Source organism: Acomys minous (genome assembly GCF_964271855.1).
Source record: "Acomys minous genome assembly, chromosome: 10".
In the NCBI taxonomy this organism is placed as follows: domain Eukaryota; kingdom Metazoa; phylum Chordata; class Mammalia; order Rodentia; family Muridae; genus Acomys; species Acomys minous.
In genome coordinates, this window is record NC_140491.1 from 51249634 (window position 1) to 51266757 (window position 17124).

Below are 17124 nucleotides of genomic sequence, written 5' to 3' on the forward strand. Positions count from 1 at the left end.
GGGCAGCTTTCTTTTCATGTGGGTCCCCTAATAAGTGGAGCAGGGCCTATCTAACAGAGAGCACCTTCCTTTGCCTTCCTGAGTGCTGGGATTATAGGTGTGTGCTACTGTGCCTGGCTTTGTCTCAAAGTTTAAGAAAATCCCTTTGCAAAGAAATAGAATATGCATAGTTTGTTTAAAATATGTAAACAAAGCTATGAGCTCGTTATATGTTGTTATTTCTATACCAGAGGACGTGGCTTTCATGTAGATCACTGTGAAGTGGCTGAGGCCAGCTCTACACGATCTTGAAGGTTCCCTCTTCATGCCCTCTCAGACCAATGAATCACTATTCCTTTTTCCTCTTTCTTGTTTTTAAGCTTCTGACACTTTGTAGGCATCTCTCTAACTTCTCCTCCTCCTCCTCTTCTCCTCTTCCTCTCCTCCTCTTTTCCTTCTCCTCTTCCTCTCCTCCTCCTCTCCTCTTCCTACTTTCCTCCTTCTCTTCTCTTCCTCTTCTCTTCCTCCTCATTTCCTCTCCTCCTCCTCTCCTCCTCCTCTTCTCCTCCTCTTCTTCATCCTTAATCTAATGTTTTTCACTTCTAACTATATTTCCTTATATTTATATAGGAACAGCATGTGAAATACTGTATGTGAAAAGCATTAAAATAGGTGGGGCATAGCTGTAAACAGTGCCTGGGCAGCATAATGACCCCAGAGTCAGAACACAGTGAGTAGGTTTGTGACGATTAATTTGATTGTCTCCTCGGATCTGGAGTTGTCTCTGAGACCAGCACACCATGAGAGCTCCTCTAGAGCTGGTCTGCTTCTTGCCTTGCCTGTGGAGGAGTAGCTTGACTAGGTGAATTGAGGAGGGAAGGCACACCTGAAAGTGGCCTGCATAGTCCCTGAGCTTTATAGGGAGGCTGCTGGCTGAGCACTAGCATTCATTGCTCCCGTCTCCCTGGCTGGGTGGGATGTGAGCAGCTACTTTGAGCCCCTGATGCCTTGGCTTCCCTGCCGTTGATGGACAGGACTTTGAACTGTGAGCCAGATCAAAACCTTTTTCCTTAAGGAGCATTTGTCAAATATTTAATCACAGCAACAGTAAAGATACTAATGTAAGGGTGAACCTGGAAATTGAGAAGAGTGCTAATGATGGCAAAATATTTTTAAAGGTTTAGAATAATTCTAGCTTTTTCATGAAAACTCAGTGATGAAATTGTGTACATTTTCCCCATGCTCTTAGTATATAATACTTAAAAATAACTACTGGAAGATTTTTCTTTCAGCATAATATTCTTACCAATAAGTAAAAGTTAGGCAGGCTTGTATTATCCCAGGAGCTTAAGAAGTATTTATTTTCCATGTAACTATCAAGGTTATTCTCTCTTTATAATGTTGAGTCATAAAGGTACTGTCATCTTCATTGTTCAGCAATTTTTGGTGATTAACATTGAATTCTATAAAACTTTCTGACAATACAAGACTTTGCCATATGTATTACACCTCACTTGTTATCTCCTCACTTATATCATCCCATTCCCCCTCCCTCCCTTTTTCATCCTATTCCCTCCCCCTAGGTCTGTGCCTCTGTATAGGCCTCTTTAATGTCTTCTATCTGTTTGGCTGCATCTTCCTGCATTTGTTTACGAATTTTATTCATTTCCTCCATTATCATCTTCATTACTATGGATTTGAGGTGGTTTTCTTGTGTTTCAATTGTGTTTGAGTTCTCAGGGTTGATTTCTTTGGATCTGGAGATGCCATATTTTAGTTTTTGTTGTTTGTGTTTTTTATGCTGGCCTCTAGTCATCTTGCTGTTTCTAACATTGGGAGGTAATTTCTGGTGTTCTTCTTCCCTGGATCAGGCAGGTGACCTGGTTTCAGCCCCAGGGGACTTAACTCCACACTCTGGGCTCTGCACTGGATCAGCAGAGGCTGGTGCTGGTGCTCTTCAGTCCAAGAATCAGTTCGAGGTAGTGTAGATAAAGCTGATTATCTTACCTTTGGCTGGGTTTGAAAACCTTGGGCTTTGTGGGCCTAGGCTCAGTCCGCCCTAGAGTGCTGGAACCCCTGCTGGCTTGTGGGGGTTGACTAAGATTCTGATGGATTCATCCAGGCTGTGGGGCCTAGGTTCAGTCCCTCTTGAAAGAGCAGATACTGCCCTCTGACTTGCCGGAGTTGGCTGGGCTTCTGCCCTAATCCCTCAGGCTGGTTCAGTCCCATCTGGGTGTGCTGGGCACTCCTGCTGGGTTGCGCAGCTGGTCAGGCTCCATCAGAGCTTGCGGGAAGGGCTCCCTGGCTTGAGGTGGGTGGATAGTTGTCTGTTCCATCCCCTCAGGCTGCTTCAGCCTCTCCTGAGAGTGTGGGAGCCCCTACTGAGCTGTGACGGCTAGCTAGGCATCTGCTCAGTCCGTTCAGGCCAGATCACTTCCTCCCAAGTGTGTGGGAACAGTCCTCTGGGATGGAGGTTTCCACCCAATCTGGTCAGACCATGTGGCCTTAGATCAGTGAACCCGAGTGTGCAGCTTTGGAGCTGTGGCTGGAGGGCATGTCCATAGCTGCCTGGGCCCCTGTGTGGGCCCTGGGTCCCTCTATGGACTGGTGGGCCCAAGTCCACACTCTCGGATCCCCCCGGGCCAGCCAACCCACAGGTTAGTCAGAGAGGGAGACAGAGAGCGTAGGTGAGGCCCGCACGCTTGGCTGCTTGCTGGGCTTTGGATTTTGTGCCCATGTGATTGTCCACCCCTGAGGCTTTCTCAGGACTCACTGGGTCGGTCTGAGGTCAGAACCACCCATTTTCCTGTTTTCTCCAGGCCAGCAGCTCCAGGCTGGAGTTACACCGCCCACAGTTCTGTCTCAAATACAGAGTCCCTGATATAGCACATAGTAGCAGCTCACTGTCGGGTATGGGTCCAGACTCTGGGGACTGGGTACCCATCCTCCATGGGCCAGTTGGGTGGCCTGAGGCCAGACCCACCTGTGCTCTGCACTTGGAGGCCCCTCTCATCTAAGGCTCTTCAGGTCTTGTGGTCTGTAGCTCCCAGCCTGTTCCCTAGTCTCCGTCTTGCAGATCAGATACCCTGTGGTTTGGCTCCATCTTGGATCTTCCCATCTGCCATATGTATTATACATAACATAATGTAATATTAAATTAGTACAGTAAGGTATAAAATAACTTGTATTTCACTTTTTCTGAGTCCTAGTTGAAGTTCTAGGACAGCACAGGACTCAGCTGATCTCGTCAGTCACTTACAACTATCTTTTAAATACAAAATAACACATACTGAAAAGCTAACACTTCTTAAAAGATTATGTTTAGGGATTTCCTAAGTTGTTTAAAAGATCACTACGAAGAATTCTTGTGAAGAGTTCAGCTCTTACTGTGTCTCTGGCCTTGTAACTTGAGAAATTCCAGCATGACTACTCTGTAAACATCAGAATTTTCTAAATATTGTTCTTGTGTGCACAGACCAGCCATGGCTTATCTTGCACTTATCTGCTTGTTTATTTTTATTCCCCAGAAGCTATATTTCTAACAAGGGCAACTGCTACTTTGTAAATACTTTAATGGCTTCTGTTAGGTAGAGCTGTCAGTTTAACAGACAATGTTATAAAAGATTTTCATTCTTCCGTGTGATTACACCCCTTGAAGTGTGTTTTACCCTGAAAATCCTCTGGAGCCTAGAGACTGGGAAGGTAGCTCCTTTGAAGGCACAAAGCCAGTAGAATAGAAAGATAGAATAATGTATAAGATCAGGTCAAAGGACAGCTGTGTACCTGCACTGAGTTCACTTGAATCACACAGTTGATTAAGTGGACAACACAAAATTTATACTCAACATTTCAGGAACTGTTACTGTCTTTGGAAAAGTGTCTTCTGTGCAGACCCAGCTCTCCTTGAACTGCTGATCCTCCTGCCTCTGCCTCCCAGGTGCTGATATAAGAGGGATATGCCACCATTCAAGACTAATTTAGCACTTGTGTTGAACAGGGAGAAAAAGAAGCTCAAAGAGGTGAAATGGCTTGTCTAAGATGGCCATTAAAAATAGAGGTCATGCCCTAGTCTCTTGGGTTTTTCACTATTGTCTTTCTGTCCTGGGAGCATGTATAAGATAAGCGAGAATAAAAACAGTACAAATGATAAGAAAGAGGAAGTAGAGAGAAGAACATATTTTGAGCCACAGCAGGGTTCAAGACCTCATCAAGAACGGAAAGTGTGTTAGCTTTTTGTAGGTCACACAGTCTCAGTTTAAACTACTCAAGTTAACGTCTCATCATGGAAGCTGTAGTATATCTGTGTGTCTCACAGTATGTCCTTCTGTCCATACATCTTTACTTGCAAAGGTTCATTGCAATGAGCCATTGGTCTGGGTATCAAAACCAAAGCCTCAGGCATAGTAGACAAGAGCTCTCCCACTGAGCCACACTTCCATCCCTAAAGTAAGTGTTGTAGTAAAAGGTTCCTCATATAAAGTGTCTTCCAATCACAGTAGAATTAAACCAAATACCAGTAGCACAAGTAAAACTGGAAAATCCATAAATATTTGAAAGTAAAGCAACACACACGCAGTGCACCAAAAAGAGGAATCACAAAGAAAATTCTGAAACTTCTTGAGACAAGGGAAAATGTGTGTAAATTTGTGATATACGTAAGAAAACAAGGTAATCTCAAACCTATAGCCTAACTTTATATCTGAGAAAACCACAAAAGAACAAATTAAAACCAAAGAAAACTGAAAGAAATAATCAAGATTAGAACAGAGAAAAAAATAAATACAACAGAATAGAAAAATGACAAAAGAAAAAGATAATGACATTTAAGATGCAGCCTTCAAAAAAAATCAACAAAACTTACAGACAACAATAACAAAACCAGCTCTGGTCCAATCAGAAATGCCTCCGAGGGGTCATGGCCACTGCACCAGGTGAGGTGCTTATCCAGCATTGTGGAGGTGCCAGCCAGCCTACTAAGACAGAGCAAGAAATGACATAGGCATATCGTTAGTAAGTGAACTGAATTAATAACCAAAACCTCCCAGCAAAGAAAAGCCCAGGGCCTATTGGCATCTCTGGAGAATTCTACCAAACAATTAAAGAGAAATCCCCAATATCCTCTTCAAGCTCTTCCCAAAAATCGAGGGAGGAATTTCTCAGAACAACTTTTAAAAGATAGTGTTGCTCTAATACAAAAGTTATAGAATGGCAAGGAAAACTATTGACCAATATGTCTGATTCGTATTGACGGAAAAGTCCCCAATGAACACTAGCAACCCCAATTCAACAATATAAACAAGATTTAGACGCCATGATCAAGTAGGACTTATTTCTGGAAAACTAGAATGGTTCAACAAATGAAAGTCAGGGTATCTGCCACATTAACAGACTGAGGGACAAGGCTTAAGGATCTGCCCAGTACTAGTAAGACATGTGCAAAAATCAACACCTTCCCGTGATAGATAGCATTCAACAAAGCAGAATAAAAGGAAATTAACGAAAGGCTACATGTGACAAACCTGCAGCTTCCAGCAAACCTGGTGATGAAAGACTGACAGCCCGAGCTGGCAAAGTGGCTCAACATGTAAAGTCGTGTGTCACCAAGCCTGTCAACCTGAGGTCTGTGCCCAGAGCCCACATGGTAGAAAGACAGATTGATCTTCTTGTGTACACAGTGGTACATGCATACATACAACACAATAAATACATACAGTTTTTGAAAGTCTGAAAGCTCCTTTTATAGGACAAAGAAAGAAAATAGGATATCTGGTTTATATTTATATTTAATGAGGTACTGGAATTTCCTAGCCAGAGAGCCTATGCAAAAAGTTTTAAAAGAAAAAAAAAAAACAAATAAATCTGAAAGAAAGAAGTAAAATGGTCCATTTGCAAATTGCATGGCCTTATTATATAACGAAAACTCTTAAACTTTACTTTTTAAAATTTTTTTAATTTATTTTTTTAACTCTTAAACTTTAAATCCAATAAAGTAGCAGGAGACAAATCAACGTGTCAACATGCTCAAAGGGAGTGATGATGAAAACAGTTCCATCCATAATAATCTCAAAAAGAGGAAAATAACCCTTACCAATGAGGTAAAAGATGTTGCTGAAAAAATGTTGCTGAAAGAGAGTAGACAGCCAGGTATGGTAGCACATACCTATAGTCCCAAGAGTTGGAAGGCTGAAATGAGAAGATCCCTTGAGTCTACTAGTTCAAGTCTAGCCTACACACCATGTATAGACTTTGTCTCAAGGGGGAAAACCTGTAAAGACAAAAACAAAAGGACAGAAGGACGGAGTTGCCCAGGGGCTGCCAGCGGCGCCACAAGGAGCCTGGGAAGAACCCGGAAGCCAGCCAGTGCTTCTCAGGCACCAAGACGACACAGCTTGAGCAGGGAGATGGAGTTTCATGATTGCTTCAGTCTGACCTACCATCACAAGCCACACCCAGGAGACTTGATTGAAGTGTTCCATCCTGGCTGTCAGCACTGGGCACTGTACTTGGGTGATGGCTACGTTGTCAACATTGTACCTATAGATGGCATTCCTTCGGCATTCACAAGCGCCAAGTCTGTGTTCAGCACAAAGGCCTTGGTGAAGGCAGCTTTTGAAGGATGTTGTGGGAAATGACACATACAGAATAAATAACAAGTATGACACAACCTACCCCCCTCTCCCTGTGGAGGAAGTGATACAACGGTCAGAGTTCGCTCTTGGGCAGGAGGTAGCCTGTGACTTACTGGTCAACAACTGTGAGCACTTTGTGACCCTGCTCCGCTATGGAGCAGGGGTGTCAGAGCAGGCCAGCCGAGCAATAACCAACATTGGGGTGGTGGTTGCTGCCATTGATGTCTTTACATTCCTTGGCTTGTTTCCAAAGAGAGGGAGAACCAAATATTAGCAGTTAATTGAAGAGATTGGAATTGAAGACATTTGTGAGGCGAAAGTAAAACCCTGGAGTGAATACTTATTTTGAAGGCATCATTATTGCTCCTGAGCCCCATGATGGATGGCAGACTCTGTAATACATTGCTTGCTGATTTTATTCTTTAAAACAAACAAAAACAAACAAACAAAAAACAAAAGGACAGCATATTCATGAACTGGAGGACAAATACTGACAGATGGCAACTCGAGTCAAGGTAACTGGCTAGTCAGTGCAACTCCTATCAAAGTGCAATGATGATCCTACAAAACTACAAAGACGGATCTTAGTTTTTAATGTACTTATTCATTTTCATGTATGCACATGTGGCATGGCATGCATGTGGAATTTAGAGGACACCGCAGGACCAGCTTCCTCTGTTGTGTGGACCCTGGGCATCAGACTCAGGTCTTCCGAGACATCTAAAACTCTGAAATTAGGGTTGTAAAGAGGTGTATGCGCAGCTGGTGCGCAGCAGCATTGCCCACAGTCCCCCATCCCACCCCACAGACATGCAGAAACTGAATTTACTACAAACGCATTCTCTACTCAACGAGTCCACAAGCTTACTGAAAGCAAGAAGGGAGTGAGAGCTCTGCCCTTATTCACTGTCTGATTATCCCTTGATAATCAAATGAGTGAGCCTGATGCCCCCTGAAGGATGCCTGTCTAGAAACTGGGCATAGATGCCCAACACTCTTATTCTGCTTCGAGGTTAAAGGAACAGTGGTGAGGGTAGCCGAAGCATCTTGCTGACAGGTTTTTAGTCACCCTGTATTGCAGGAACAGCAAAGTCTTGCTGGATAGATCCTCCCCCAAGAGAGAATGATCTCTGATGGCGAGGCTCTTCCTAGGGTAGACATTTCCTGAGAGCCACCTTAGCCCCCAGGAGGAAGGACTCCAGACCACCTTGCTATGTGCGATTGAGACAGTGACCAAGCAGACCACACCTTGGCCCACACTGCTTAATTATACACAGCTCTGGCCCTCTGTCCTAATTCTCATTCTGTTTAAACGAACATCCCGTGTCTGTGCGCAGGTGAACTTGAGGTTGCTGGCTTCCTCTAATAGTCTTCCCAGCATGCCTCACGGATCTTTTTCTGCCTTTCTCTTTAGCTTGTATATTAGGCTCTCATAGCTAGAGTTTGTCTTACAATTTTAGGAGATGAAAGCAACCAAATTTCAAAACAGATGACCCAATGAATGGAATATCGTTTAGCCTTAAAAGGAAGAAATTCTCTCACAAAATACTACATAAAGGAATGGGAAGTGGGAGGGCTTACATTTAGTGAAGTAAACTGGTCATAAAACTACAATTACTATTTGAAACAAGGTATCTGATAGTTTCATATAAAGAGTATAAAATGGTGGTTACAGGGCTTCAGGGGAAAGAAATGGACTGGTAACGGGCGTAGTTAGCTTTACATGGAGATGAGCTTCTACAGGTGAGCTGTGCAGCGATGCATAGGTAGTACTATTGCTTGTGCATTTACAAGGTGGTGAAACTTAAGGTGTGTGGCTTTCTTGACACAATTTTAAAAGTTTAAACACACCCTACACCCCACATGGTCCTGGGAATGTTTTGTTTTCTCACAAGGCTTCTGTTTCTCATGACTGACTGACTTTTCATGGCTGTACTGTGCTTCAGTTTGCTAAACAACCTCCCGTAGTGCACCGATTTGTCCCCTCGTCTCTACATATCTGCCGCATGGCAGCACACCTCCATATTTCAAAATTCTACCTGAAGGCCAGCGTGTAGAGCTCAGGGGAGGAGTGCTTCACTAGCTTGCACAGGGCCCTGGTTTTGGTTCCCCTCACTATAATAAACAAACAAACAAACAAATGAATAAATATTTAAGAACAGAGGCCAGAAAAACAGTGTGGAGAGTGAAGTACCTACCACTGACTGAGCCTGGGGGAAGGAGAGAGTCACTGCCCACTGTTGGCTTCCCTTCACATGCATGCTGTGCTTGTTCATACACACACACACACACACACACACACACACACACACACACACACACACACTTTTTTAAACTACTTAAAAATTTTAAAATAATACTTATCTAAAGAAAATGTTTTTTAAAAAGATGTCCAGGAGGCCAAGGGAGATAGATCAGCAATTAAGAGTGTGTCCTTGCTCTTGCAGAGAACTTGGGTCTAGCTCCCAGCACCCGCATCAGTGGGCTGACAGTGGCCTGTAACTTAAGTTCTAGGGAACCTGACATTGTCTTACTCAACTTCCCTGGCACCTGAATGCACATGGTACATGGTACACAAAAACTCATGCAAGCATGTATACATACACATAAAATACCTTAAGATTATTTTCCTTTTAGCTTTATGTACTATATATTAAGGTAGAATAATTTCTTATAATTGTCCAAAATAATAACATAATATGGCAATTAAGTAACAATAAGAAAAGTTTAGATGATAAAGTGTTGACAAAAGCACTGTGAATAGTCAAAATATAAATGAATTTTCAAATTTGCTCTTGAGAACCCTCGTGTTATTAACCTTCTGGCTAAGTAGAACGACAGCACTTATAAGAGGAATTCTCAGGGTCCTCCGCCCATCACACGCACACGCACACACACACACACACACACACACACACATGTGCTACACAGCAGATAACAAAGGAAAAAGCTGCACTGAGCACATGAAAACTGTTAGTCATAAACTAGTTAGCAGAAACTGCATTGTCGTTTTTCTCATATCTTATTCATTGTGTACAAAACAGAACTCCTGGGGCCGTTGGACAGAAGAAACATGCTGAATGACGCACTTGCTGGCTCAGCTTTAACACCTGAGGGAGGAAACGCATTTCCAGATCTCCTTCCTCCCATTGCTCCAATGCACAGATATGCTGTTCAACAGGAAAGACCAAACGGCCATCCTAACAGGTAAGATATATTGAACTGAGAGTTTACTACACAGGGAAGTGTTTCACATTCAGCACTTCAACTACAACCTTCAACTGATTTCTGTATACTGATTTTGTATCATGCCACTTTGCTGAAATTATTTTTATCAGATCCAAGAGTTTTCAGGGAGATTTCATTGCATCATTTTTATCTTATGTCATCTGCAAATAGAGATAACTTGTCTTGTTTTCTTAATTAAAACCCTTTTATTTATTTATATTATATTATTGTTGTTTCGAAGACTCCAGTCTCAATGTTGAATAAGAGTAGAAAGAGTGAGAACCTTTAGCCCATTCTAAGTTGTAGAGGAAATGGCCTCAAGATTTTTTCATTCAATATAACTTTCTCTATAGATTTAACATATACAGCCTTTGTTCTATAAGATGTGTTTCTTCTGTAGCTAGTTTCTTCAGGACCTTCATGCAGGCATGTTGAACTGTCAACTGCCTATCATGAATCTACTGAGATTATGATGTAATTTGTATTGGTGTATTCTGTAGTGGTGTATTGCATTTATTGATTAGCATATTTTGAATCAACCTTGTGTTGTTGAGATGTAAACAACTTAGTCATGATGTATAATCTTTATAATGTGTTGATTTAATTTAATTTGCAAGGGTGTGTGTGTGTGTGTGTGTGTGTGTGTGTGTGTGTGTGTGTGTGTGAACCAAGTGAGTATAAGTAGGGTTACTTACAAGAATATGGGTAAGGAGTTATTTACAGGAGTGTGAGCAACCTACCAGAGTGGCTATAGCACAGAAGAAAATGTCTCTCCATTCCCAGCCTGGCCTCCTCCAGTACCAGCATGCACGTGATGCACATAAACTTATGCAAGCACATATACATATACATAAACTTAAAAATCTTTTGAAAAGATTTTTCTTTTAATTTTAATTCTTGTAATACATATGAAAGCCTTAAGAAGGGGCGGGAACTCATGTCCCTCCTTTCCCATGATAGAATGTTGGCAGGCTCAGACTTCTGAAGGCCATGTGTAGGTAACCACAGCTCCCTGGAGCTCAGGCAGCAGCATCCAGACAACAGTATCCACAGCATTTTACCCTTTGCTCTCACACCTGCATTTATTTTGCTCCACTCTTGTTCAGGCCTGGAAGGAAGTGATAGAAATGTCCCGCCTGTGGCGGAGAACTCAACAGCTGTGCTCTCAGCACTTGCACATCCATTGTGATTCTCGACAACAGCCTCTGCCCACTGTAAAATGAGGCTTCTCTGGCCAAAGAAGATTCTGTGAAATAAATGCCAGTAGTATTTAGAAGACAGTCCAATGGACACATTGTGTCAGTTATCATGACAAAACTAGTATCTTCCCCACCAGGGTTTACAAACTTGCCAGCCAGGAGTCATTGGCCATGTTTATAGACCCACACTTGGTTCCCCTCATGTGGAACTTTTCTAAAACCAAGTCAAAAAGGTATCGGTTACCTTCGTAAAAGCACGCCACCTTGGCACCAGTGGGTCTTGCCTAGCAGGCCACTAGATTAGCACATAGGGCTATTGATCAACAACTGACTAAGACTTGAGGACGGCTCTCTCATGCCAGCCTACATAGCCCCTTCTGTAACTTTAAGGGCTGTCCTTCGAGGAGAGACCCTCCTGTTCGGTTTCAGTTCCGTTTCTCCCTGTCTTAAGACCAAAATATATAGTGTCTTCAGCAAGAGTCTTACAATCTAGTATGGGTGTAACCTAACAGGAAAAACCAAATCCTTTATTATATTGGGGACCCCAGGAGCCAGTCCCTGACACTGAGGCCTGTAGTAAATAGCCTCATGTTTTCTGGGAGTTGGGTTATCCACTTGCACTGGGTACCTTTGTCCAAACTTTATCTTCAGTTAGCCAACAAAACAGGCTCTCTTTGAGTCTGGGCCATCTTTTCCATCTTTTTACAGCTTCTCTGCACTACTTAGTTCTGGGGATCCCTCCTCCCTTTCAGCCTCCGTGATGAGATGAAATATCAAAGTAGTTTTAATTTGAATCTGCCTGCTACCTAAAGATGATGAACTTTTAAAAAATATTTACTGATCATTGGCATTTGTTCTTTATAGATATTTCTATGTAGTTTATTAGCCCACTTGAATTTTTCTATTTTCATTAACTTTTTTGGCATACATATATAATATAATTTTATGCATGCATGTATATAATGCATCCTACAGTGGCACACAACTGTAATCTCAGCACTCAGGGAGGCAGAGGCAGACAAGTATCTGTGAGTTCGAGGCCAGCCTGGTCTTCAAAGTGAGTCTAGGACAGCCAAGGCTACACAGAGAGACCCTGTCTTGAAAAACAATTCATTCCAATTACTCACATCTCTCACCTCTGTCAGTCTTCCTATCAGCGATGGCTCCGTTGGGTTACAGGACGGTAGATTTACGTGTGGCTCTTCACGCGCCCTGTGATGAGTATCCCTTGCACCCCTCTCTCCCCGTCTGCTGTGCCACTCTCTGCTTGCTTTCCATGCCCAGTGTCCTCCTCTCCACTTTCCATCTCAATTACTGTTGCCCCCTTTAGGGCTCCCTCTCTTCCTGCATCGTCCCTTTCTCATTTTCTGTCTTCCACACTACTCCATATTAAACACACATAGCTAAAGCGTCAAAGGTAGGGTTCACATGTGAGAAAGAACATGCATTGTTTTGTTTTGTTTGTGTCTGAGTCACCTTTTCCCAGTTTCATCCATTTGTTGATTTTTTGCAAGGAATGAGTTTCATTCTTCTATATATAGATAGCCAGTTTTTTTTAACACCTCTTGTTGATGAGGCAGGTTTTTATCCAGTGATTATTTTGGGCATCGTTATTAAGAATCGCATGGCTGTAGCTATGTGAGCCTGTATCTGGATCTTCTATTCTATGTGCCAATACCATAGACCATGCTATTTGGTCTTTTGTGTTTGTGTATATGGGTGCCTTGTGCGTGTATGTGGGTATGTGGGTGTGTTTGTGGGGCCAGTGGTCACTCTCAGGTGTCATTCCTTGCAGGACACCCCCTTGTGCTGTTGTGACAGTATCTCACATTGACTAAGCTAGGCTGGCCAACTAACAGTCTGTATGGACCGAGTTATCGCCACCTCTCCAGGCCTCGAACTGCATGCATGTGCCACCATACCTGGCCTTCTGCATGGTTCTGGGGGTAGAGCTCAGGTCCTTACACTTGCACAGAGTGAACTTTATCAAGTAAGCTATTGCTCCCCCACCCATACTCATTTTTTACACATAACTAGAAAGCCGGCCTGACAATGCCTCCAGCATTATTTTTAACTTTTTTTTTAACAGTCAAGATTGTTTTGACTATCTAAGGTCCTTAGCACTTCCAAATGAATTTTAAAATTCTTTTCTATTTGTATTAATTATGATGTTAGAATTCTGATGAGGATTGAATGAAATGTGTTTGCTTTTTGTAAGATAGCCATTTTTAGGATATTCTTCCAATTTATGAACATGAGAGCTCTTTCATCTGCTAGTGTGTTCTTCAGTTTCTGTCAAGTGGTTTAACATTTTTATTACAGTGGTCTTTCATTCCTTTGATTAATTTTATTCCAAGGCACCTCTCTCTCTCCCCCCCCCTCCCCCCCCCTCTCTCTCTCTCTCTCTCTCTCTCTCTCTCTGTATGTGTGTGTGAATTGGACTGTTTTTTCTGATTTCTTTCTCACCCTGTTTGTTATGGTGGGTAGGAAGGCTACTTAATTTTCTGTGTCACATTTTAAATTACTTATTCTTCATTAATTTATTTGTTTTCTTTTTTAAATATTTTATTAATTTATTCATATTGCACCTTAATTGTTAGCCAATCCCTTGTATCCTCCCATTCCTCCCTTCCTCCTGCTTTCCCCCTACTCCCCTCCCCTATGTCTGTTTTATTTGTTTTCTTTACATCCCAATCAGAGCTTTCTCTCCCTCCCCTCCTCCTAGCCCCTCCATCTCCCCAGCCATCTCAACATTGGAGACCTCCTCTGGGTATCAGCCTTTGGCAGATCAAGTTGCAGTAGAGCTAAGTGCATCTTCTACAGAGGCTGGACAAGGCATCCCATTTAGGGGAAAGGGAGCCCAAAGCAGGCAACAGAGTCAAAGACAGCCCTCCTCTACTGTTAGGAGTCCCACATGTGACCAAGCTGCACATCTGCCACATGTGTGTAGGGGGCCTAGGTCTGTCCCATGCATGATCTTTGGTTGATGGTTCAATCTCTGTCTCTATGGGCCCAGGTTAGTTGATTTTGTGGTTTTTCTTGTGCTGCCCTTGACCTCTCTGGCTCCTTCAATCCTTCTTCCTCCTCTTCCACAAGATTCCCCTGAGCTCCACTTAATGTTTGCCCCTGGGTCTCTGCTTCTGCTTCTATCAGCTGGTGGGTGAAGCCTCTCAGACGACAGGTAAGCTAGGCTCCTGTCTGTAAGCACAGTATAATATCATTAGTAGTGTCAGGGATGGGCTCTCTCTCATGGCACGGGTCTCAAGCTAGGCCACTAACTGGCTGGTCATTCTTTCACTTTCTGCTCTATCTTTATCCCTGCATATCTTATAGACATTGAAAATTTTGGGTCAAAGGTTTTGTGGCTGGGTTGATGTCCCCATCCCTCCATTAGAAATACTGCCTGGTTACAGGATGTGGCCATTCCAGGCCATGCTAGGGGTTTTAGCTAGAGTCGTCCCTCCTAGATTCCTGGGATTTTTCCGTAGTCCTAAGCTTCTACCTTACCCCAGAGATGCCACACCACCACCATCACTGATTCCTGTTCTCTCTCCCATGGTCCTCCCCACACTGCATCCCCCCAACCCCCTCACACTCAGTTTCCTTCATCCATTCACCCCCAATGTCTATTTTGCTTGCCCATTCTCAGTGAGATTCAAGCATCCTCTTTTGGGATCTCCCTGTTACTTAGCTTCTTTGGGTCTATGAATTGTAGCCTGGTTATCCCATAATTTATGGCTAATATCCATTTATAAGTGAGTACATACCATGTGTGTCCTTCTGGTTCTGGGTTACCTCACTCAGGGTGATCTTTTCTAGTTTGATCCATTTGCCTGAAAATTTCATGATGTCCTTGTTTTTAATAGCTGAGTAAGATTCCATTGAGTAATTGCCATATTTTCTTTATTCATTCTTTGGTTGAAGGACATCTGAGTTGTTTCCACTTTCTGGCTATTATGAGTAAAGCTGCTATGAACATAGCTCAGCATGTGCCCTTGTGGTATGGTGGAACATTTTTGGGTATAGCTGGGTCTTGAGGTAAAACTATCACCAATTTTTTTGAGAAACTGAAATTGATCTTTAAAGTGGTTGTACAAGCTTGCATTCTCACCAGCTATGGCCCAATTTATTAATTATTGATTTTACTACATGTTCCGTCGGTGTTCTGCTCAGGAACTTGTCTCCTATACTAATAACTTCAAGGCTCTTCACCGCTGATCTTGATTTTAATTTTGATCCTTCCCTGATCTTGATTTTAATTTCAGTAAGTGATATCTACCAAGAAAACCATCCATTTCATTTAGATTTTCCAATTTTTTGCTATACAGATTTTTAAAAGTAAGATTTCATGATTCTTTGGATTTCCTAGGTATCTGTTGTTATGCCCGCCTTTACATTTCTGGTTTTGTTAATTTGGATATTGTCTCTCTGCCTGTTAGTTAGTTTAGCTAGGGATTTGTCTATCTTGTTGATTTTCTGAAAGAGCCAGCTCTTGGTTTTATTAATTCTCTGTATTGTTCTCTTTGTTTCTAATTTATTGATTTAAGTGCTGAGTTTGATTATTTCCTTCCATCTCTATTCCTCTTGGGTGTGTTTGCTTTTGTTGTTGTTGTTTTAGAGCTTTCAGGTGTGCTTTAAAATTGCTAGTATGAGATCTCTATAGGAACTATTTCTTTAATTCTGATTTGTTTACAGTTTCTTAAGCCTCTACTTCTCTTCCAACTCCCTAGCCCTATGTAGGAGAGAAAGAATGTTAGAAGGGAAAAGGGACGTAGACCTCTTTAGACTTAAGTACATCTGGTTGGGATCGTCAAGTTCTTTGGGAAAATACCAGTCTCAGTAATCAGAATATCTAGCAGTTCAGCAACAGCAAATGGCAAGTGCAGAAGCAAGAAGAACCAGCAGCTTTTTTCCTCCTCTGTCATCTCAAAACCCTAACACGTCTCCCTCCCTCCCTCCCTCCCTCTCTCTCTCTCTCCCTCCCTCTCTTTCTCTCTCTCCCTCCCTCCCTCTCTCTCTCCCTCTCTCTCTCTCTCTCTCTCTCTCTCTTCCCCTCCTCTTCTCTTCTCTTCTTTTCTCTTCTCGTCTCTTCTCTTCTCTTCTCTTCTCTTCTCTTCTTTCATCTCGTCCAATATTTATACCCTCTCCAAATCCTCAGAATTAAATTCTCTCCAGCTAGCAAAGACCATGCCCCTCTCTGAGCCACAAGAGGCAGTTATCAGCTATGGATGAATTAAGGCAGTCCCATATCCCACACTTGGGATTAAGAAAAAAACATATATACATAACATAACTGAGTTGTTAAAGAAACCAAAACTTCTACATGGCCCTCTTTTTATAAAAGAATGCATTTTCTTTAATAAACTATATACAGTAAGGATAATTATGAGAATTATCAGGGTAAGAATTACATTTAGAATGTCCCATCCAGTGATATTTGGCAATCTTGGAGAAATCCTTCTACTCTCTATCCTATTCTTATGTGTCCAGTGTTCTATACATAAATCACTTACTTGTAACTTGTATTTATCAGCCAAGAAACATTTTTTTAGACCTAAAACATTGTTTTAGTTCCTAAACAACTAATTTAATTGTAGTAAGACTATGACTATCTAGTTTTCAACCCCATCAGAGACTTGAGAAGGAAATATTACTTAAATGTATAAGAAGTGTAGAGCAAGCAGCTTCTAGAACCATAGAAATAATAGAGACAGCCGACTTCCCGGACACTCACCAGAGGTTTCTCTGTGTTGTTGGGGCATCCAGTCTTCAGCATACCAGTCCAGAATATCTGACAGACTTTTCTGGGAAGCAAGAATTTTAAGGACTGGCCTGCTTAATCTCTACAAAGTTGGACAGTTAATTTTCCAGTGTCCTGTTTGTTCACAGTTTGGACAGACAACCTGCTATCAGCAGTCAAGATAAGGAGTTTTTGTCCAGTGGCTATTTTGTTACATTTGTTTTTTTGATGCCCATCATCTTCTTTGACGTAGATTGGAGGTGCTGCCAGGAGCAGATGTGTCTCTGTCAGAAAAGCTCTTTATTATTAAATATATATTTAAATGCCATATTATGTAGATCTATCTCAG

At 42.2% G+C, this 17124-nt stretch overlaps 1 protein-coding gene and 1 pseudogene across 12 annotated transcripts in view; both read left to right on the plus strand.

The window, feature by feature from the left end:
- Nucleotides 1-17124, plus strand: part of WDPCP (WD repeat containing planar cell polarity effector) — a 297766-nt gene that overhangs the window by 247903 nt on the left and 32739 nt on the right. For all 11 annotated transcript variants that reach the window (XM_084800209.1, XM_084800208.1, XM_084800204.1 and 8 more), the window contains one exon: nt 9653-9815. In XM_084800209.1, the coding sequence (XP_084656335.1) occupies nt 9653-9815 (163 nt within the window). The remainder of the gene's footprint in view (nt 1-9652; nt 9816-17124) is intronic.
- Nucleotides 6381-7034, plus strand: LOC311606403 (phospholipase A and acyltransferase 1-like; annotated as a pseudogene). Its single transcript has one exon. The product of its transcript is annotated as a phospholipase A and acyltransferase 1-like (transcript).